Source organism: Lemur catta, chromosome 1 (assembly GCF_020740605.2).
Source record: "Lemur catta isolate mLemCat1 chromosome 1, mLemCat1.pri, whole genome shotgun sequence".
Taxonomy (NCBI): Eukaryota; Metazoa; Chordata; class Mammalia; order Primates; family Lemuridae; genus Lemur; species Lemur catta.
The window spans coordinates 282248896-282270599 of record NC_059128.1 but is presented as its reverse complement, the minus strand read 5'-3'; the positions used below and the strand labels follow the sequence as shown (position 1 = coordinate 282270599).

The window sequence follows — 21704 nt, the reverse complement described above, 5'->3', positions numbered from 1 at the left end:
CCCTGGTCTTCTGCGTGGGTATGTTCAACTCTCTGCATGCTTTGTATGTGCCAGAAGTAGCCTCTGGTCCTGGCAAATGTGACAATGTTTTGGGGGAGCCCTGCCCCAGCACTTACCTTTTTGGGTGTTGGCTGCGAGGACGTTTACCCAGCTTTTAAACTCCTCTCTGACTTTGTTGTATAAGCGGGTCTCGTTCTCCTTCACGGCTTCTTCCCCTTCCACTGACTTCTCAATGTCGTGATTAAACACCTTAATTTTCTGAAAATGATATCAGCGCATTCGTTTGTGCTGTAATCATAGGAAAGGGCCGGGCCCTGCGCCAGCGTGGGTAGGGTTGGGGCCAGGGCTGCAATGAGATCCCCGCCCACCTCGCGTCCCAGGCGGGGCACAGGGACGGGGCTCCTGTCACTGCCCCAGGCCGCCCCTGGGACCTGCAGGCAACCGGGGAAGGACGCAGTGTCCCATGGAGTCCCGTGGAAACCCTCACCTCTATCAGAAAGAACAGCTTGCTGGGCTCCTGTTGGGGAACCTCGGTGCCGTAGCGGCGGAGTTCTTCCATCGCCCTCTGGTGGCAGTCCTTGACTTGATCTTCTAACAACGGGAGTGATTTCTGGGCAAAATATTACAAAGACAATTGGACAATTTGAATGTTACAACTCAATCCCACACTGCAGTACTCTGCCCCTTTTCGCCAGAGAGGAATCTAAGGCCCAGAGAATCCAATTATTTGGTACCAACGCTGATCTACTTGGTGGCAGGTGTGGAATCTCACCCTGTCCGCCCTCTCCCCAGCCCCTGCAGGCAGATACTGCAGCTGGGCAGGCGGAGGGTACTGGAGGTTAGAGGTGGTCTGGGGTCAGTCACACACCAAGGCTAGGCAAGATGGGTCACACCAAGACATTAATAAGGTCTCGGAGGCTCTTTTTTGGGGGACAATTTGTACCTAGAGGCAGAAGTGTATTACCTTCTGATATTTCAAATTATCATTATCATAACCGAGTCTTGATTCAAATTTTTAAAATTAATTTAAAATATTACAAAGTTTAGATTAAAACATTTAAGTGTTGAGAAAAAAGTTACCCCAAAAGTCATGAAAATGCAAATTTTTTTTTTTTTTTTTTTTTTTGCATAAAAGGTGTTTTCCGCAAGTAGACAGGATATGGCTTTCAGAAACGTCTTTTACAAACTTCGGGGGTTCTACCAAAATCAATGCTCCTCCAAGTATGTTCCCAGGATCACTTGAGAACTTAGAAATGCAAACTCATGAGCCCTACCCTAGACCTGCTGAGTCAGAAACTCTGGGGCCGGGCCCAGGAATCTGCATTTTAACGAAATGTCCCGTGATTTTTGTGCGTACTAGAATTTGAGAACACTGGTCCCTCCCAACTAAATATTCTTTCAGTGTGAGCTTCCTGGCTCAAAGAATTCACTGCTTTTGCCTGACACACAATTTAACATGGACTGAGTCCTAGGACCTGGAATCGTCTCTGCTCTAAGGGTAAACTTAAATCTTCCCACGCTGCTTAAACTCATTTGTGAAGGTTCAGGCAAGCACTGAAATATCCACTTTCTCAATAAGCACTGAACCGAAGTTTTCCTATAATTGATGATGTCACAAGAACTTTGTCTATAGTTGTCTATTTTTGAGAATCAATAAAAACTGATTTATTTCTTACAAACTATTTTTTTCTTACAAGTTTGAGGCTTGGAAAGTTCTTTTCTACTGTGAAGTATTAACAACCTATTGGAAAAAGAAAAAATCGCTAACTCAGTGGCCATTCCTCTCTGCGTTGCTAAACGGGTACTATCGTTTTATTCCTTCTGATTCAGCTCTGTGTTTCACCATCGTGCAGCTGTCGCTTCCCGGTTTCAGGAGCTCTCCTGTGAGCTGTGACCGTGAGTGAGACAGTCTCTAGAATGTGCCTGTTTGGACCGTTAAGTGGGGCATCTTGGCCAACTCAAGACCGAGACGGTGACTTGGGCAGGCTGCCATTTCTGTACCGTGGAACCTGGCCCACCGTCTCACCTTGATGTGCATGACGAGCTCTGCGGTGAGTCTCTCTGCCAGACGGGGCACCGTGGCCTTCCCTTCCTCCAGGAGAGCTCTGAAACGACACAGGCAACCGTGCATTCAGCAAGGACCTGTGTGAGCATTTCTCCCGCACTGGGCGCGTAAGGGGGTGGGTGAGCTCAGCTCCCGGGGTGACGTGTGCCAGGGCAGGAGCAGAGCAGAAGAAAGAAGGAACTAGGATGGTATTCACTGAGTCGGGGCCATCGGTCTATGTCGTATTATTTAATCCCAACCTTTGTGCCTGTCATGTTACTTAATCCTAACCACAGCCCTGTGGAGTAGCGGCTCATGTCGCAGGATCACATAGTTAGCGAGTAGCAAAGCTGCTCTGTCCAAATTCACCGTTTTCCTACTATGTCTGTCCTTAAAGCAGGAGTGACCCCTCTCTTATCACCCTGGTCCCCAAGTGTTCAGCAGGAGCAAGTTCCTGCATAAAACGAAGGGGGAAAATATCCGGTTTGATGGGGGAAACCCCACCGTCCTATAAACTGCAGAGTCCCTGCAGGATAATTTATATTTAATAAAACTGGTTTGCAGGTGCTAAGAGGGTGGGGGGTTCACAAAGCATGCTTTGATGTGTGCCCCTCGCCGTGGTAAGCACAGGTGTCTGGAAGTCAGGAGACCTGTTTCTAGCCCTGCTTCCATTCTCCGTTTGGCCTCATCATTCTCACCTATAAAAATGAGAAGAACTTCACCTGTCTCACAGACCTCTTAAAATTTCGTGGGACTCGAATGAAAAAACAAGTGAAATCATTTTGGGAAACTGACATGCTCTATGCTCTGCGTAAGGTCACATTCCAGTTTTTGACGGTCACCACTGCTAGAATCCAAGAAGCAATAATTTGTTTCATTTTGTTTAAATAAGCCAATAAATTTAACACCAAATGAGGCAAGTCTAGGTTATACTACATGATGTAATTTTATGTGCAGTCTGGTTATCATCTTGGCCCACGCCGGCGGGTGGAGACGGCTTCCGTGGACGCCAATTCCAGGGCTTTTCTAAAGAGTCTCACCTGTAATACGGATGCATTTGAAAGAACATGACTTCTCTCTTGGTCGCCTCTGCCAAGCTCAGCTTGTCTGTGACTTCCTGCTGGCCCCGGCACTTCACGATCATGTAGCCTTTCTTGAGAGGGTAGGTGAGGTTCCGTACCACATCCAGGACACTCTTTTCAGCACCCCTGTCCACTAGATCAGGTTTGGTCAGAACTCCTGAGAAATGGTTAAAGAACTCCTGAGACATGGAAAGGTCAACTCGACCCTCGGATACCTTTGATTCCTGCTAGGCCATGGGCCAACGAAGTCTTCTGCAGCCCCAGCGTCTGACAGCCGCTCACCGGCTCCATCACCCTCCTCTCATCAGCCCTCTTATCTGCATTTCTATTGGCTCATCTGCTCACCCTGTGACTCAGTTCATTCAGTCTCATGTATAGTTTCCTTTTTTTTTTTGAGACAGTCTAACTTTGTTGCTCGGGCTAGAGTGCCATGGTGTCAGCCTAGCTCACAGCAGCCTGCAGCTCCTGGGCTCAAGCCATCCTCCTGCCTCCTCCTCCCGAGTAGCTGGGACTACAGGCATGCGCCACCATGCCTGGATAATTTTTTCTATATATTTTTAGTTGTCCAGCTAATTTCTTTCTATTTTTAGTAGAGACGGGGGTCTTGCTCATTGCTTGGGCTGGTCTCGAACTCCTGAGCTCAAATGATCCACCCGCCTCGGCCTCCCAGAGTGCCAGGATTACAGGCGTGAGCCACCGCGCCCGGCCTAGTTTCCTTAATCAATGTTCTGGGTGCCCGCTGTGTGCCGGCACTAGGGCGCATGTGTCATCAGAGTGGCCTGGCTCCATCCGCCACGTTCCGAGAGCACCTGCCTCCCCACTCTAGGCAGGTCCGTGTCCCCTCTCTCCTGTCTCCCGCACAGACTCAGCCTTCCCCCATCCTGCGGGCACCTCCTTTGACCTTCTCTTCCCTGCCTCCCTCTCCCACTCTTCTGCCCTCACACCTTCCTGCTCGCACTGCGAAAGCTTTGCATTCTGAGTGATTATTTTCGTTTGTGTGGCTTGAGTGTCCAATTGCTGCTGTATTTTTTTTTTTTAATGTTGGAAACTTGGATGTCATCTTCTGCTGTTTTTAGTCCTTAGTTGTAATTGTGGTTAAGTCTGGCTATCTGGTCTATACTATTTCTCCAGATAGATTAATCTAGTAATATACAAGAAATAGAGAAGAATAACTGATAACGACAAGTGCTATGCACTTTGAAATAAAGTGGTGTGCTGGTGACTGACCGAGGCAAAGGTGCGTGGGCGGTTTTAGGTTGGGTGGACAGGGAGGGCCTCCCTGTGGGCTGAGATCCGAAGGAAGGAGGGAGCCAGCCCAGGGAGGACGGAGAGGGAGCACGCCAGGCCGTGGGTGAGAGGGGCTGGGACGGCCGAGCCACACTGCAGGGAAGGGGGCAAGGCAGAGAGCAGTGTGATCAGAGAGGCAGGCGGGCCAGGCCCGCAGGGCTTTGCAGTCAGGTGAGGGGGGCGTTACATGCATGGAGAGGGAGGCAGTGGAGAATACGACAGGGAGGGCTATGGCCAGATTTACACGTCTGGAAGCCAGTGGAGAGTGCACGGTGTGGGCAAGGTGAATGCCAGGAGGCCCCCAGGAGGGTGCTCAAGCAATCCAGCCGGGAGGTGACGGCAGCTTGGTCTAGGCAGTGACCATGAGGCTACAGAGGAGTGGGTGGACTCGCTGTTCTTTTTGAAACTTGATATTCCATAAACCACTGTTCTGATTCATCAAATCTGCTCTACTTTCATCCTGTGGGAACACTATATAGAATTTTCTTTCTTTTTTTTTTTTTTTGAGAGAAGGTTTTGCTCTGTGGCCCCTGGTAGAGTGCAGTGGCATCATCATAGCTCACTGCAGCCTCCAACTCCTGGGCTCAAGTGATCCTCCTGCCTCAGCCTCCCAAAGTGCTGGGATTACAGGTGTGAGCTACTGCGCCCGGCCTGGAAGCACTATGTAGATATTTATTCTGTTTCCTTTTTAAAAGACATGTAATGAAATACACATAATTCAAGTCTACAACAGAATAACTCAACTAACAAAAATATGATTTTCTCCCTCACTCTGCCTTTAGTTACCTTGTTTCTTTAAAAATTATTTATTATTAAAAATTGTAGCAAAATACACATAATATAAAATTTACCATTTTCATCATTTTCCAGTTTATAGTTCAGTGGCAGTAAGTACATTTACATGGTTGTACAATCATCTCCACCATCCATCTCCAGAACTTTCTCACCTTCCTGGACTGAAACTCTGTCCCCATTAGACACTAACACCCCCTCCCCCCCCCCAGCCCCTAGCAAAAGCCATTCCAGTCTCTGTCTCTATGAATCTGACTACTCTAGGGACCTCACAGAAATGGAATCGCACAGTATTTGTACTTTTGTTACTAGTATTTCACTTAGCGTAGTGTCTTTGAAGTTCATTCACGCCGTAGCATGTTTCAGGATTTTCCTCCTTTTTAAGGCTCAATATATTCTATTTTCTGTGTATGTTACATTTTATCCATCCATTGACGGACACCTGGGCTGCTCCCACCTTCCGGCTATTGCAAATCGTGCTGCTGTGATGTCAGCGAACATCCCCTTTCCCTTTCAGACTTAGCGCACTTTTCTCTATCTCTGTACTTGACCTTGAATGCACAGAGGATTGGCATTTATGTTCTATTGTTCTGTGCTATACTAAGACCGGATTGTGTACACCCTATGAGTACAGTCATTGGTTGACTTTGTAATAATAACTGCTAACATTTATTGAGAACTTTCGGTTGTCTGAAGTTGTGGCCAGTGAGAGGACCAGTAAACAGTCTATTAATAAGCAGTGGGACTAACTTCCTACGGCGGTGTTAGTATTCAAACAGCTCGGTCTCCCGGGCAGGCGGTTACCACCGCAGCCCTCAGTGAGACAGCCCGTGAGCACTCGTGCTCAACGCGCATGCGAAGCATCTCCGATCACACTGCGTTCCAGGACCTTCCGAAGATAGGGGGAGCCTCTCCCTCCCTTCCTGTCCTCTGGAAGCTTGGTTCTTTCTTCTTACCTATGGTCCTGTCCCCCTTGGGGTCCACCTCCTGAGCCATGCTCAGTGCCTCCGTGGTGGCGATGTCCACGTTACAGGGGACCACCACCAAGTTGATTGTCTGATGCTTCTGGATGTACTTCTTGATGAGCTCCTTGATCTGGTGCCAGAGAGTCGCACGGAGAAAGAAAGAGCACACGTCTTACCTCTGGTCATCCCACAATGCAGATGGCAGACAGACACCACGACACAAAAGCAATGCTGCCCCAGAGCGTGACCTCGTGCTTTTGCCTGGCCTATCCCCTTCCTGTGGCATGTCTGCCACCAGCTGCCGTGCCCTGCCCCTGGTGCTTTCCCACCTACCCTTCAAAGCCCATCCCTGGCACTCTCTCTTCCCTGCAGACTCCGATTCCTCCTTCCTCTCCAGATCTCAACCGAGGCTCTGCCTTTCGTTAGAGTGATTTGTGCACCTGTTGTATCTGCCCTAGAAGCCCAGAGATGCCTTTGTGGCCATCAGTGACATCTTATTTGTCCCAGTGTCCTCACGCAGAGACCAGCACGGCACCCCAGACAGCAGGTGCTCGGGACAGCAATGCCTGCCCACCACACGGTTTCTCTAGCAGCGGGCTTCTCAGGTCTCTGATGTCGACAGTGTCTCTGCATGTGTTTATTCCTAATAGTAATGACTTTTTACCTGCGATTTGTTCTTAAAGGAGCTCAGCTCATTCAAATTAGGAAAATTCAATCACATTGCTTAGAATTTGTAGGCAAAAAGGAGACGTGGGAACATGAGCCTTAGAACATTAGTTTTGATATTATTTTTTCCCCACAGACAATTCAAACAGACATAGAAAAGGGGGGCATCTTGGGACATATTTTCTTATATTTTGGCATAACTTAACTCATTATTGTGGTCAGACAATATCCCATATTGTCATTTTAAGTTGCAAGCAGAAGATAATTCTGCACAGCCAAAAACGGAAACTGCATCACATTAGCACAAACTAGCAACACATAGGAAACTAAGCGCTGGAGTCAAATAAAACTAGCAAATATAAACAGGTCCAAGTAAGCCTTGGCCATGAGAACATGTACCTGGGTAAGGTTATTAGCAGCCTTTGTAAGCAAGCTTTAATGTTACTAGTCCTTAAATGAAAGGTTATCCTCTCAGTTGTGCTTTTTCCCTCTGCTACACCGGCGTGGCTGTCCCACTGACGTCCGCCAGGGAACAGGCCATGGGATCCAGGGCTCCACTCCGGCACTATGGACAATTTGGAAGGACAGCTCTTTGCTGTGGGTGCCGCCCTGGGCACTGTAAGATGTTGAGCAACCTCGCTGGCTTCTGCCCACTGGATACCAGTAGCATCCAAACCAGCAGCAAACCTCGCCTGCAACCTGAGTTGCAACAACCCAAAATATCTCCAGACATTGCCAAAGTCCCCTCAGGGTAAAACAGCCGTGGGCTGGGAATCACTGTATTAAACATGCACTCATTTATGTGCATTTGTGTAGGGTCTTGGGAAGTGACAGCCTCTCCCCAGAACAGACTGCCCAGAGAGGGAAGCATCATAAACAGCATATTCTATGTGTGCAACAGTCACCAGGTGCCCACCAGGTGCTGGGCCCATTCTGGGATCTGGAGACTCAGCATTGAACATATAGGCAATGTCTGCTATGGCTTTACCTCCCGGTAGGGGATGCCGGCACTAAAAACTCAATGTGGAGGCACATTAAGGAGGCTAAGTGGAATTGGGAGGGCCAGGCACAGGGTGCAGCGTGCCAGGGAAGGTGGACCTGAGAAAGTGGCGTTGGAGCAGAAACCTGAAGGAAACACGGGAATCTCCCATGTGGAAATGCAGGTGGGCAGGGCACTGGGGGCAGAGGGAAGAGCATGTGCAGAGGTCTGTCCCAGCAGCCACCCTGGCAGGCATGCCCCAGGCTGGCCAAGCAACTGTCCATCCGTGTCCCTGGCCAGTGTAACAGCCCTGTGTCCCCAACCCCAAAGCCTATGGGACACAGCAACAGCAGCATTTAGAGGCGAGTTTATAGCAATGAATGCCTACATCAGTGATGGGATTCAGACCACTGGGACTTGGGGATATGCTATGTCTGGGGCTGCAAGAGGAAAGGAGGCAAAGGAATTGCCTGACCAGAAGCCTGAAATAAGGGCAGATGTTAACTGCCTGGTTGGGGGGCATATCAGCAACCTGGGGGTACAGCAAAGCATGCTCCAACCTCAGAGCCTAAGGGGTCTCATGCATGAAAAGCGTAGAGCGGCCTGACATGAAAACTTCTCACGGCTGTAGAGGTAGATTGCAATGTCAGCTTGGGAGAAGGGTCTTCCAGCTTCCATTGTTAGAACACTAGGCAAAGTTCCTTCTCTCGCTTTCTCTCCACAATGCCTCAGTTAATGTAAAACCAGTCTCCCAGTGGAAAGCATGGAGTTTCGTTGTTCCTCGATCAAATGGGTCACAGCTACCAAAGTTAGAAGATTGATATCCATGTACCTAGCTTGAGCTTGGGATAAACTTAGTTTACCTTGATTAAAAGTGTTGTACCTACTGAAGAATTATGTGTTTTTTTCCCTTCTAGAATGGAAAAGGAAATTAGCTAGGACACCTTGTGATTTTAGGGGGATCCCTGAGACCTTTGATCATTGTATCCCATGATTTTTTCGCATGAGATCATTGTATTTTGTGGCATGGCAAAGAGAATAAAAAGCAAGTGCTGGGTTTCAGTCACTGCCACCTGGCACCAAGAGTGCTGGTGGTCCCCTGATTTCCCCGCTGTTTGAAATACTATTTCTGTGTCTGTGTCTCTGTTTCTTTCATCTCTTGCCAGGGGACCCTATCTTTATCGGGGACGTCGTGGACCCCCGATACATCAAAAAACTAGAAAGATTTCAAATAAACAACTTAGTGATGCATCTCAAGGAACTAGGAAAGCAAGAACAAAGCAAACCCAACATTAGTAGAAGAAAAGAAATAATAAAGATCAGAGCAGAAATGAATGAAATTGAGACTAAAAAAACAATACAAAAGATCAACAAAACAAAAGTTGGCTTTTTGAAAAGATAAACAAAATCAACAAACCTTTACCTTGACAGCTAAGAAAAAAAGAGAGAAGGCTCAAATAAATAAAATCAATAATGAGAAAGGAGACATCACCATGGATGCTACAGAAATATTAATACAAGGAACAACTATAATGCCAATAAATTCAAACGCCTAGAGGATAATTTTCTGGACACACACAACCTACAAAGATTGTATGCATCCAGGGATTTAGAAACAGGAAATCTGAACAGACAAATAACAAGCAACAAGATTGAATCAGTAATAAAGAGTCTCCCAACAGAGAAAACTCCAGGACCAGATGGCTTCACCACTGAGTTCTAGCAAACATTTAAAGAAGAAATATTACCAGTTCTTTTCAAACTATTCCAAAAAATTGACATGGATAGAACTCTTCTTAACTCATTCTATGAGACCAGAATAACCCTGATACCAAAACCAGACTGGGATACAACAACAACAACAACAACAAAACAACACTATAGGCCAATGTCCCTGATGAACACAGATGCAAAAATCCTCAAATTTTGGTGAATAACAAGGGAACTTTATCATGGTTGTCATATCAAGTGTTTTTTAGTTACTTTTCTTACATAGCCCTGATTCACTGTTAGTGTTGTCACAACAGAGGGAAACTAAGTGACCAACCAGAAATGACTGAAGTGACTTATAAAGCAATCAGTTTAGTGATTATGAAAGATTGCCAGACATCAGGTGCCGCCATAGGAAACCACTTGCAGGCACAAATATACCCAGTGTTAACAGGAGTGGGACACAAAATAACGTCTATCCTTTGAGTTCTAGCTTGGTAATTTCAACAACCAAACACATTATTTTTGTAAGGATTTAACTAAGAATCAAAGAAAGAAACTTAAGCTAAGATATTTTTCCCAATTCATCTTTATAAAATGCTTTTCTTGTTCATTTGGCAGTGTTTTCACACCCTGCAGCTTCATTAGCTATCATTCTTTCTAAACTCCAGGTGAAGGTTCGGAAACCTTGAGCCGGCTGTACCCACTGCTTCATAACGCACGGTTAGTGACTAACCGGTCCCATAGGGTGCGTGGCGGGAACAATGAGCTGAAAATTAGCGGTAGCAGAATGTAGAGAAACAAAGCCTTTAATAATTCTGAAGCACAAACGAAAAGCTTAGAGACACTGTGCACACATTTTTCCAACACTTAAAGCACCAGCAATACTTTGCCATCTCCACCAATTTGCTTTTGATTCAATTGTTTGAGATCAAAGTGTTCTTGAACAAGTCACATGGGCTCCAACAGAGGAGATGACGGAGCCGCAGGAGGAAGCTGCGTGTTCCCACTGCGCGCAAGGATCCTTCCCGTTCTCTAGGAAATCCCTCCAGTTCCAAGAATGACTCAGCCACCCTCCTAGGAGGGCTAAGAAGTGTGGGATTAGTCGCTTAACTCAGTAACAGAAATGAGCTAATTACCCTGCTCCTAGAGAGACGGAGAATGGATTTGGATGTTGCAATAGAAAGCAAAATTAACTGCCCAAGATTTTGCCCAGAACAATAGAGCCTAGTGGTGACCCCACCCAGGATGCTCTTGGAGCTGCCACCCCATAATTAGTCCCTGGTTGGGTTCCTAACACTGGCCATGGCCCCCATAAAATGGAAGAAGCGAGGCAGGTGACCCCAGGCCTAGGGCAGGAGGGGCTCATCTCCTCCCCATACCCCCTTGCCCTGGGGCCCACCCTGCTCCCGAGACCATCCTGTCTCCCTGGTTCCCACGGGAGTGGCTTGGCCGACCTCGACAGGGCTGGACTGGCCCTGGCCCAAACAAAGGATGTGCACAAGTGTTTCTGGACCACGTGTGATGCAGGCATCGCAGTGAGGACGAGGTTTAAATGGAAAGGCCGCTGGCAGAGGCCGCAGGCTCGGCGGCTCCCCGCGCAGCCATGCTGTGGGTGTGTGTGTCCTTGCTGCTGCCACGGGGCCGTCATCCCTCCCCATCGTGCTCCGCCAGAGGTCACAGGCCAAGTTCTCACTGACTTACATAATATTAATTTAAATTTTTTTTCGGTAAAGTGGGCAGATTTCATGTAAAAATCCAAATTTCTGCCCTCTTTCTTATAGCAGGACAGCTGGTAGCATGGGGCCCACATTCTCGTGTGACAGTGGTGGACAGGAAGTGAGCCGTCCCATGCGCCTGCCAGTCCTGTCCCGTTCCCCTCTCTGTCTCCAGGGTGTGCCACGCCCAAGTTGGAACCTGAGTAGGAGGCCCTTGCCCAGCAGCCCTAGCCCAGGCTCCCCCCTCATTACTCAGTGTCAAGGCTCGGGGCTCGGGGAGCGCGTCGGGGCCCTTGGGGCCGCAGGCAGACACCTCGGAGTCTGCCCCACGTCAGCTCGGCCCGTTCCCACGTTCTGGAAAGGCTCACCTTGTGTCCGATGTCCTGGGGCTGGTTGCCCATGGCCACCCTGGCGATGCCAGGAAGATCAATGATGGTCAGATCCGGAACCTCGGGGGAGCTGATCTCCAGACTGATGTGCTCGTGGCTAATGCCAGTGCCATTCCCGGCCAGGGCCACCTGGGCTGCGGAGGCAAGAGGGGGAGCCCAGAGTCTGAATGAATGACCCCTGCGAGGGAAAGCACCTGTTCCCGAAGGCGAGCGGCGGCTTGTTTCCAGGGAATGGGAGCTCCAGAGAGTCCCCCGTGTTTAGAAAACATGTCACAGAAGCCTGCAGAACCGTCCTGGAAGCCGCCGAGTGTGTGTGCACTCCCCCAGGGAAACACACCGACATGTTAGCAATGGGACTGGGGATGGGTTCTGTTCTCTCTCTTCACGCTTTTCAACATTTCCCAGTGGGTGCTGCGGTGCTTTTAAAATATGTCCACAAATTCTTCAACACTCCTCCCTCCAAAAGGTGAAGGCTTGAGTGTGGGCTGGACAAGAGCACTTGTTTCTAACAAATCAATCAATACAGTGGAGGTGACAGGCTTCCTCCTTGGCCCCTCTTGGATGGCTTGCCCTGGGGGGAGCTAGCCACCATGTCACCGGGACACCAAGGAGCTTGGAGAAGTCCATGGGGTGAGGAACCGCGGCCTCCTGCCAACAGCTTTAGTGGAAATGGCCAAAGTGGTTGCACAATTTACTTCCCACCAGCGGTGGAGGGGCTCTGGGATGCTATTCTTTTTTTCTAAATTTTTAAATTTTTATTTTTTTTGAGACAGAATCTTACTCTGTTGCCCAGGCTACAGTGCCATGGTATCAGCCTAGCTCACAGCAACCTCAAACTCCAGGGCTTAAGCAGTCCTCCAGCCTCAGCCTCCTGAGTAGCTGGGACTACAGGTGTGCACCACCACATCCGGCTAATTTTTTCTATTTTTAGGTGCCCAGCTAATTTTTTTTTTCTATTTTTAGTAGAGATGGGGTCTTGCTCTTGCTCAGGCTGGTCTCAAACTCCTGGGCTCAGACGATTCACACGACTTGACCTCCCAGAGTGCTAGGATTATAGGTGTGAGCCGCCGCGCCCGGCCTCTGAGGTGCTATCCTAGAGATGCCCTGGCTGCGGTCTGCTCATTGCTCACTCTTACCTGGAGCCTTGAGCCAGCATGCACCCGCGGTGCACCAGGGTCCTGCTGGAGACAGCTCGCCTGGCTCTGCCCCACAGAGCCACGCTGGAGAGACCCCAGACGATGCCAACAAACGCTGCAAGAGGAGCTGGGGGCACCATGATGGCTGTGGTGGGCACAGCCAGGGTACAGACCTTTACAATGTGAAGTTAGGAAACCTGCCAACTGGGGGTCTCCAGCAGCTTCTGTATTTGAATTAAAACTGAAGGCAGAACTTCTCGATTTGGGAAGGGATCGCTCCGGAGAGCCCTTTGACACATGCAGGAGGAGCTTCTCAGGGAAGGCCTGAACCCAGGAGTTTGTGTAAAGCAGGGATCCCAACCTTTTTAGCACCAGGGACCGGTTTCACGGAACACAGTTTTACTGGTGGGGGGGCTGGGGGGAACAGGGGGGTAGGGAGGAGGTGGAGCTCTCAGGTGACCCAGTTCCTAAGAGGCCACAGACTAGTACCGGTCCTTGGCTGGGGGGTGGGGACCGCAGGTGTAAAGGACCCCTTCTCTGATGCCGAGTTTGCTATTCAGTGATGCAAATGCCTCCCTTGAACCGGGGTCCTCCCCGCAGAGGTTCTTGGCACATTCGGATTATCTTTTGCTTACGCCCCTGAGCCCAGGGAGAGGCCGTGAAAGCCGGACAAGCCTGGTAGGGAGGGGCGAGGGGCTCCAGTGCCTTGGGCGGGCAGGGCTGCGTCCTGGGAGGGGGTGACCAGCAGGGCCCCCTCAGAGGGTATGGCCCCGGGTTTCAGGAGGAACTGAGCTGCTCTGTCATTCTGTGGTGGCCCACAGCAGCATCGATAGACGCCGTTCAACACGGTGCTGGCTGTGCTTGCAGCAATGACGGTGGGCAAGGTCCGTGTTTGGCGTGTTTGGGGGGGCTGGGTGGAGGCCTCTACCATGGCCAGGGTTGGAGCAGCGAGACTGACAACCTGGACAGCTGTGGCGGGACCAGGGGTCCTGCGGGGAGACTGCCCAGGGAGGGGCAGGAGAACTGAGATCCAAAGGATGAGTGGGTGAAGAGAAGGGAAAGTGGGTGAGGCTGCAGGGGCAGCTCCTGGAAACAGCTAGAAGGAGGAGAGGGCATGTTCCCTTGTGCAGGGAAGGAGGCCTGAGCGGGGGTCGGGGGGAGGATGGGGCCGGCCAGTGGGCTGCGGCCACCCTTGAAGGGAAGCCATGAGAGGGTCTTCAGCAGGAGGCAGTGGGATGAGAGTGGCCCGGACAGGGCCTGGAGGGGTGGTGGAGGCGGCCCCGTGGCGTGGCCCCGTGCATGGCGTGCACGCGTCCGGGACTGCGGGGCGGTGGGCCTGAGGGCAGCAGCTTCGAGAGCGCAGCCGTGGGGGCTCACCTTGGCGAATCTGCCGCTCCACCTCAGAGGGGTCTTGCAGCTGCAGCTCCATCTTCTGGTAGCTGATTCTTCCCACCCAGCCGAGCCCACTTGGCTGCTTTTTCAGCTTCAGCACCAGGGGACACCTGGTCACAATTCCTGAGAGACAGTTCCCCAAACCTCGTAAATGTCCTTTAAAAGAAATGCCTTTGGTCCCTCCGAGTACACCTCCCAGGACCTGCCCTGGTGTCCCCAAAGGCCTTGTCTGAACTTCCTGGCCCTTGCTGGGGCCCAGTAGTACGAGGGGTCCGGACTGGGCAGGCTCTGGGAGGCGCTGCCGCCCTCGGGTGCCCACCCGCAGCTCTGTAAGTGACGAGCAGATGCTGGGGCCCCAGCGCACCCCCGGTCCCCAGCACCCCAGCGGCTGGGTGTCTGCTGCGGGCCCTGCGTGGGCCCCGGTGGGGAGTCCAGGGAAGGGGACAGAGGGAATGCAACGCTGTGGGGCCCCCAGCCCCTCCCGACGCTCCCCACACTAACGCTGGGAGCTGGGAAAGGCGGGGGCTGGGGCCGGCAGACCACACGGCTGCTGAGAAGCCCCGGTACCTGCCCCCGCACCCCCCTGGCCCTGGAAGGTATTTTCCTCATGTTCCAGCTTGGGCACTTGCCTGCCCTCTGGCATTCAGACTCCCTGTCCTGTTGTCTCTCTCCCCAAAATGCTGAGCCCAGAGCCTGCTCTCTCCCTCCCCAGGGCCCGGGCTGAGGGATCTTACTGGACGCGCTGGGGAAAGGACCAGGCCGCAGGTGGCAGGGCGGGGCAGCCCTGGGCTCTGCTTGGGTTTGGAGGTGATCACCGCTGGCAGGGGTGAGGGGAGAAGGGATGGGGCTCCCTCTGCTCCCTCTCGGGGTCTGGAAACTGCTCCCCTCCTGCCAGCCTCCCCTCGCCTGCCTACCCACTGTGAGGGCCCTTCGCTGCTCCCTCTCCAATGCCCACGCTGGGAATCTCACCCCTCCCTTTCTCCTTTATCGTTATTTCATTAAATTACAAATGCATCGTTATTTCATTAAATTACAAATGCGCAACAGCTTCTCCGCTCTGCACACACAGGACCACGGTGTCATATTGCACCATGGCCACGTCAGTGACAGTGTCATCCTGGCTAAGGGTTTTCCAAAATGTTGACAGTATTCTTTAAAAAGGCTTCATGTGTCACCTAAAACTTGCCACTTCAACCTCATCAAAGAGGAAATGCTTCTACATTCTTACAAAGACCACTAGAGAGACAGCAAGGTCCCTGGACCCTGGCGATACCTGGGCGGCCGTGGCTATGTAAATGAGAAGGGCGTCAGGCCTGCCGCCCCACCGAGACCCCCGCTGCCAGGCCTGTCTCCGATGCCACGCTGCGCCCCACGGATGCTCTGTGGCTGGCAGGGGGCTGTCGCTCGCTGTGGAGCTTACCGGTGCCTCTGGGAAGGGCGACTCCAGACAGCGCCTCCAGCACGGAGCTCTTGCCCGAGCTCTGGTCCCCGATGACGGCGATGGCCGGCAGAGCCAGGTCCCGCTCCACGCCCAGGGCCCGCAGGGAGTCGATGAGGTCAATGCAGGGGCGCACCTTCTCCTCGTACTGGTTGTACAGGTTTTTCTCGGGCCCCTGGAGAAGGCAGAAGAGATGCCGCTGCCTGGGTCTCTGATGGGGTTCCCACTGGGGGATGCCCCTGCGGGGGCCCCTGTGTTCCGTCCTCTGAGACCTGGCTTCTGCGCTCCTGCAGGGAGTGGGCTGTGGGTGCAGGTGGGGCCAGAGGGAGGACAGGGGCTGGGCCGGGGCTGCAGAGGGGGAGTGGGTGTGCTGGCAGTGGTGACGCTGGGAGGCCAAGCCCCAGCACACGGAACAGAAGCCCCTGGACCCCCCAGGTCAGCGGCTCCTTACTGCAGCAGTCTGAGAACGTCCCTGGTCCTTGATGGACATGACCGGGCAAGCTAGGGGGGACAGACTGGCTGGCTCTGTTACCCGCCAGCCACCTGCACTGGGGGCAGAATGCCCCTGCCAGGTCGTCCCTACGCTGGACTTACCTTTGTGCTCGCTTGGCTCCAGTTGCCTGGTGACGGCTCATTGTTCACAGTTAGGAAGTCGAAGTCCTTGGCAAGGAAATCAGCGTCCTTCTCCTCTGCCGCCTGGCAATTTGGGGTAGATGTCATTTGTCTTGGTGCTTCGCCGCCAAATGGTGGCGGCTGTTGCTGGCAGTAGTTCATTTCTGGGTTTGGATGGTGCTGGGAAGAAGGTGTCCCTCGCCTTCTGTGGGCCTTAGACATCTGCTCTTTCAGTTGCTTTAATCTTTCCAACAAGCTCTGCAAATACATAAGGCGGGCCAGTGGCCCACAGGTCACCAGGCAGTCCCCCTGCCACCGTCCGCTCCTTTGCCAGCCCTTCCTCACCTCACCCTGCAGCCCACCCCCTGCACACGGCACGGGGCCAGGCCCCGCACGGGCCTCCCGTCCGCAGGAGGGGCTCTTGGCAGCTGCGGAACACAAGTAGCGTTTCCACGGGCCCAGGGCTTGGGGAGGGGGGCAGTGAACCCCACGTTCCAGGGCAGAGTCTCCGTGTCCCTCTGTCACCCCGATGGTCTTTGCCATCCATGGTGTTAGCCCCTCTGTAGCTCAGGACCAGGCAGGAGAACATTTAGCCATGGAGAGATGACAGCTAGCACCTCTCAGGCCTGCTTGAAGCCAGCCCAGGCCCGTGGTCACCGTCTGACGCCCAGGCTTGGTCAGGCTGCTGGTGGAAGTGCCTGTCTGAGTCTCACAATTCTCAGGCTGTGGCCTCGCTCAGATGGAGTCAACCTGTTAAAATCAGCTGGCGGCACTGAGCCCTGGGCTCACCCAGCACCATGCTAAGACACACATTTAACTTTTGCGACAAGCCTACACATTGTCTCCTTATGTGCATTTTCCAGGGCAAGAGACTGATGTCCAGGAAGTCCAGTGACTGGCCCAAGCCAGGACTGGGGGCCAGGCCCGGGCTCTGGGCAGGAACCTTCCCTACCCTGACTCACCCAGTCCCACCCCGTGTGTCCCTGGGAGGCTGTGCCTGTGAACAGGAAATGGGATGGTCTGAGGAGCAAACTGTGGAGGAACTGGGGAGAAGTCTTCTCGGCAGAGGAAAAGCACATGCAAATGTCCTGAGGTCAGAAGACAGCCCATGTGACTAAGCAGAGGCAGGAAGGAGAAAAGATTGGAAGATGTAGGTAGGGCCCCAGGCAGCCTTTGCTCTGAGCTGGGGAGTGGCCTGACCGAAGTTCATGTAGACCAGATCAGATACCACAAAGGACACAGTGTGGACAAGAGAAACACATGAAAGGCAAGGTCCACACATGGCCAGAGTCCTGGGGCTTTGGGACGTGCAGCCACAGGGTGCAGGCTCTGCAGGGCCGTGCCTCACACAGCCAGTTCTCCCTCAAACCATCGGCCACCTCTGCCGGCTTTCAGCCCAGACTGGAGGAGCAGGAAGTGAACCCAGGCAACTCCCACCCTGGGGGCCTGGGGATCATTTCTCTTTTCTCCCACCTCCCGGATGGACACACTCCTGCACGGCTCCTCAGGAGGTCACCTGGGACAGAGACCAGTCGTCCACGTGGGGTCTCCCGTATGGACCTTCCCTGGCCTGTGCCCCTGCCCAGACCCCGCTCCTGCTGCCCGCGATCCCGCATCCACACACGAGCCCCGACGGAGGCCCCGCTCTGCCAGGGCAGCGGGCCTGGACGAAGGCAGAGAGCGTCTCCGGGGGGTGGTAGGCGGCAGCACCGTCTCTTTAGATGAGACTGTTGGCACTTTGGGTTGCCCTGCCCAGCCTGCGTGTCCCCTCTGTGCTGGCCTGGCTGCCCCTCTCTGCACGAAGCTTCGCTCAGAGCCTGTTTCTTTCTAACGCCTCCTCAGTGTGCGCCTGGCCTGGGTCTGTCTCCCTACGAGTCGTCCTCAGCCCGGCAGCCCAGAGACCTGCCAACATTCCAGTCGGAGCAGGTGGCTCCAGGGCTCGACGCCGCCACCGGGGAGCCCACACCCGCGCAGAGGGAAGACCACAGCCGCCACCCCTGCCCTCCATCCTCCAGCCCGGCTGCCCCCTCTCCCAGCTCTGCAGGCCTCCTCCGGTCCCCTCCTCCCACTGGGGCCTAAAGCACTTCCTGTTTTCAGAAAAGTTTCCTAATGTGAGAACCATAAAATCTGAACGGCAAGGCAGCAATTTTATGGGATGGCCGAGAGATGAAGCTATTTAAAGTTGGTGCAAACACCTCCCAGCCCTGCGGGGAAACCTTCCCCAGGGGCAGCAGAAGAGGGGCTTGGCCAGGGCCCAGGAGCCCACCCTGAGGGCCCCGTGGAGCCCACCCTGCCAGCTGTCAGGGGAGTCTGGGGCTCCGGCCTCCCAGCCACCCACCCCTCCAGAGGTCGAGAGTGGGAGCTCCCCCCGGGTGAAGTCGGGGCCCAGCAACAAAACTAACGGGTACAACACACACCATCTGGGTGATGGGCACACTTATAGCTTTGAATCAAACTGTACAAAAGCAAACTATGTAACCAAAACTTTTTTGCACCCCGTAATATTCTGAAAGTTAAAGAAAAATAACCAAAATTGATGCGGCGGGAGTGATGTCTAACTCAGCTTTGATATTTTTCCCTCTTCATGAGAAGAGAGAACAAGGGAAAGGAGGGCTCTGTGTGAAGCACAGGCGTCTTGGGTGCTTGCTCTTTTCTTTGGATTTTAGCAGTCGCCACCCTCACCCTGTTTTCGGGGCAGGCGGGTCCAGCTCAGCAGTCCCACGGGCTGGGCAGGCAAGTCTAGGGGCACAGGCTGGACACAGACTGCTCTGCAAAAAAGCGGTGGGAATTTGAAGGGGTGAGTTGTGTGAAGGGGGAGGCAGGGGTGAGCAACGGCACAGCACGGGGGGCCTGGGGGGGGGAGGCGGGAAGCCCCTCGGTGCCCCTCCCCGCTGTGGTCTGGGATCTTCCGACATGGGCCGGCTGAGCAGGGGGCGCAGGGTTTGGGCTGAGTGGTGTGTGCCCTGTGCCTCATGAACCCTCTGTCCCCTACAAATCTTCAGCGATGTCTACGGTGCGTCTGCATGAGTGGGTTCTCTAGGGAGCCTGTGGGCCCCCGGGGACACACAGGACCCAGGTGACACGTGGATGGGTGGAGCTAGGGTCACGCGCACAGGCACCGGGGAAGGGGCGTCGGGAGGCCTGGGCACAGGGGCCCCTGCCCTGCCTGAGCCCTCCCTGCACTGCCGCTGCTCCTCTAGGCATCTGCTCCCACGCGGGAGCTTCTGGAACCCAGTGCAAACACGGCACTGGAGCCCCAGACCTTGACCTGACGAGAAAGAGGAACTGAAACCGGTGCTGAGAAACACGAACACCTGGGTTTCCTGTGTGGCACAGCCGGGCACCAGGACCACACCCAGCTCGGAGCATAGAACCGATCTTTGATGAGATGGAGAGAGACAAAGGACCAGAGCGCAGTCCTAGGTGCCAGGGATGACCAGAGTGGGCAAGAGGAAGACACGGCCTTGCGCAATGTCACCGAGGCCCCGCCCTAGGCCCGGGGAAGAAGCAGTGCCAGGCCGAGATGGGAGGGCAGGACGAGGGCTGCAGGGGAAGGAGGGAGCTGCCCCGCACCTCGCCTGGGATTCCGACCATGCCCTTGATCACCGGCAAGGAAGTGTTCCTCGTGACAGTCTCCGTGTTGTCTGCCGCCCTGGCATGAGGACAGGGCTAGGGGTTCTGGCTGGACCTGCGGCCAAGTCAGGGAACCCAAGTTCTTTGCCTGCCTGGGCCACGGACGCCACAGGCTCAGGACCTGCAGCCCGAGCCCAGCCTCCCCTGACGGCCCCCGAACTTGACTCTGGCGGTATTTCTCCACAGCTGCCTGGCCGGAGACCAGCTGGAGGAACGGGAGGCGGGGCAGCCTCACTGGGAGGAAGAGCACTGGCCGGAATCGTAGGGGTCAGACCTCATCCCGTACGGACAGCCTGGCCTCTGGGTCCACAATGACAGCACCCCGCTGTTGAAGGCACCCCGATTACCTAGGCGAGATTTCCTAGGCCATAGATAGGCCCCTTGAATGACGTGCAGACGAACAAAGACCGCAAGACCGTGACTCCCAAACTGTGCCTCCAGGCACCCTGGGGTACTCCAGCAAACTCACAGGGCACAATAGGATATTAAAATTTCCCAGGGGTACATGGAGGCATCTGTTGGACACCACCCAGCCTACTCTTACTGAGTTATTTGGGCCGACCCAATGCATAAATAGAATGGTTAGGTATTTCCATGTGGTCCATAGACCACAAATGAATCCTTGAAACCCCCAGGGCACCTGGAATGAAGAAGGTTTGAGAATCCGCTGTGAGAGCAAATAGCACAGGCCGGTAGATACTGGAGCGGCATGAGGGTGTGTGTGCGACGAGAGGACAGGGAGAACGGCGGAGGCCAGGCCAGGCTGAGTGGGAGGCAGGAAGCAGACTGTGTGTGTGCCTCTGTCCAAATTTCTCTTTTTTATAACGACACTAGTCATATTGGCTTAGCTCGCCCCCTACTCTACTACATCCTCACCTTAATTACAAAGACCCTATTTCCAAGTAAGGTCGCATTCTGAGGTTCTGGGGGGCAAGACCTGAACATATGAATTTTGGGGGACACAGTTCAGCTCATCACAGGTGGGTAGTGACTGGGAGTAACAGTAGGAAGAGAAGCCTGTGGTCCTACCTCCTGGAATGTTCCGGAAGGCGCCCCCGCCCCTCCATGCACACCTGGGAAGCCCGTGCCTGACAATAGCTGTGCCGTGCCCAGTCCTGCCCTTCCATCTTCCACCAGGGGCCCCAGGGGCAGCGAGAGGGATTTTGAGAAGCTCAGCTTTGTGCCTGTATTTATCTCCAACAACGGCTGGAAAAAGTCCCCGAACTATAAAGCGGAGGTGATTTTCCTACATGTGCTTAAAGCCATACTTTGCAACTCCAAAGCACTTTGCAAAGAGAGGTCCCTCTCTCCAGGCACCACGGGAAAGGAAGGCCCTGGTGGGGGAAGGTGCAGACAGCTGGTGGTTAGCAAGCCGGGGCCTCCGACAGGGTGGTGCTGGGTGAGGAGGTTGGGCAGAGGTGGTGAGAAGTACGGGGAGTTTGGGACCAGGAACACCTGGACACCCCACATGTGGGCAGAAGCCTTCTGGCACCCAGGTTGGTTTTGCTTCTATCATCTCCCCGAATTCTCAAGAGAGCCTGTGAGGTAGAGAGGGCAGGGGGACCTGCCCATCCTATGGATGAGGAAGCCGGGCCACCAAGGGAAGGCGAGCTCCTAGCTCAGGGGAGCTGGAGTCAGATCTCTGGGGCTCTCTGCCCTGCACCTGCCGTCACTCCCAGGGGTCCTGCAACCAGCGGACAAAAGTACACATTGTCCCGCTAAGTTGGGAAGTTTGATTAGGGATAAAGCAAACCCCACTCCTCGGAAAGGTGCAAATGGCTGTGAGGGGCGTGGCAGAACCTGCTGAAATTAAGGCAATCTTCCCACAGGTCACGTCTACCACTGCTGGCTCCAAGAGCTC

At 53.5% G+C, this 21704-nt stretch overlaps 1 protein-coding gene across 1 annotated transcript in view; it reads right to left on the bottom strand.

Moving 5' to 3' along the window:
- MX2 (MX dynamin like GTPase 2) overlaps window positions 1–21704 on the bottom strand; it is a 29491-nt gene that overhangs the window by 6642 nt on the left and 1145 nt on the right. Inside the window, exons 2-10 of the mRNA XM_045540698.1 lie at window positions 16193–16468; window positions 15581–15773; window positions 14146–14283; window positions 11612–11766; window positions 6162–6300; window positions 3085–3283; window positions 2027–2105; window positions 488–610; window positions 117–258 (exon numbers count right to left, since the gene is read on the bottom strand). Of these exons, the coding sequence (XP_045396654.1) occupies window positions 117–258; window positions 488–610; window positions 2027–2105; window positions 3085–3283; window positions 6162–6300; window positions 11612–11766; window positions 14146–14283; window positions 15581–15773; window positions 16193–16432 (1408 nt within the window). The 5' untranslated portion in view covers window positions 16433–16468. The remainder of the gene's footprint in view (window positions 1–116; window positions 259–487; window positions 611–2026; window positions 2106–3084; window positions 3284–6161; window positions 6301–11611; window positions 11767–14145; window positions 14284–15580; window positions 15774–16192; window positions 16469–21704) is intronic.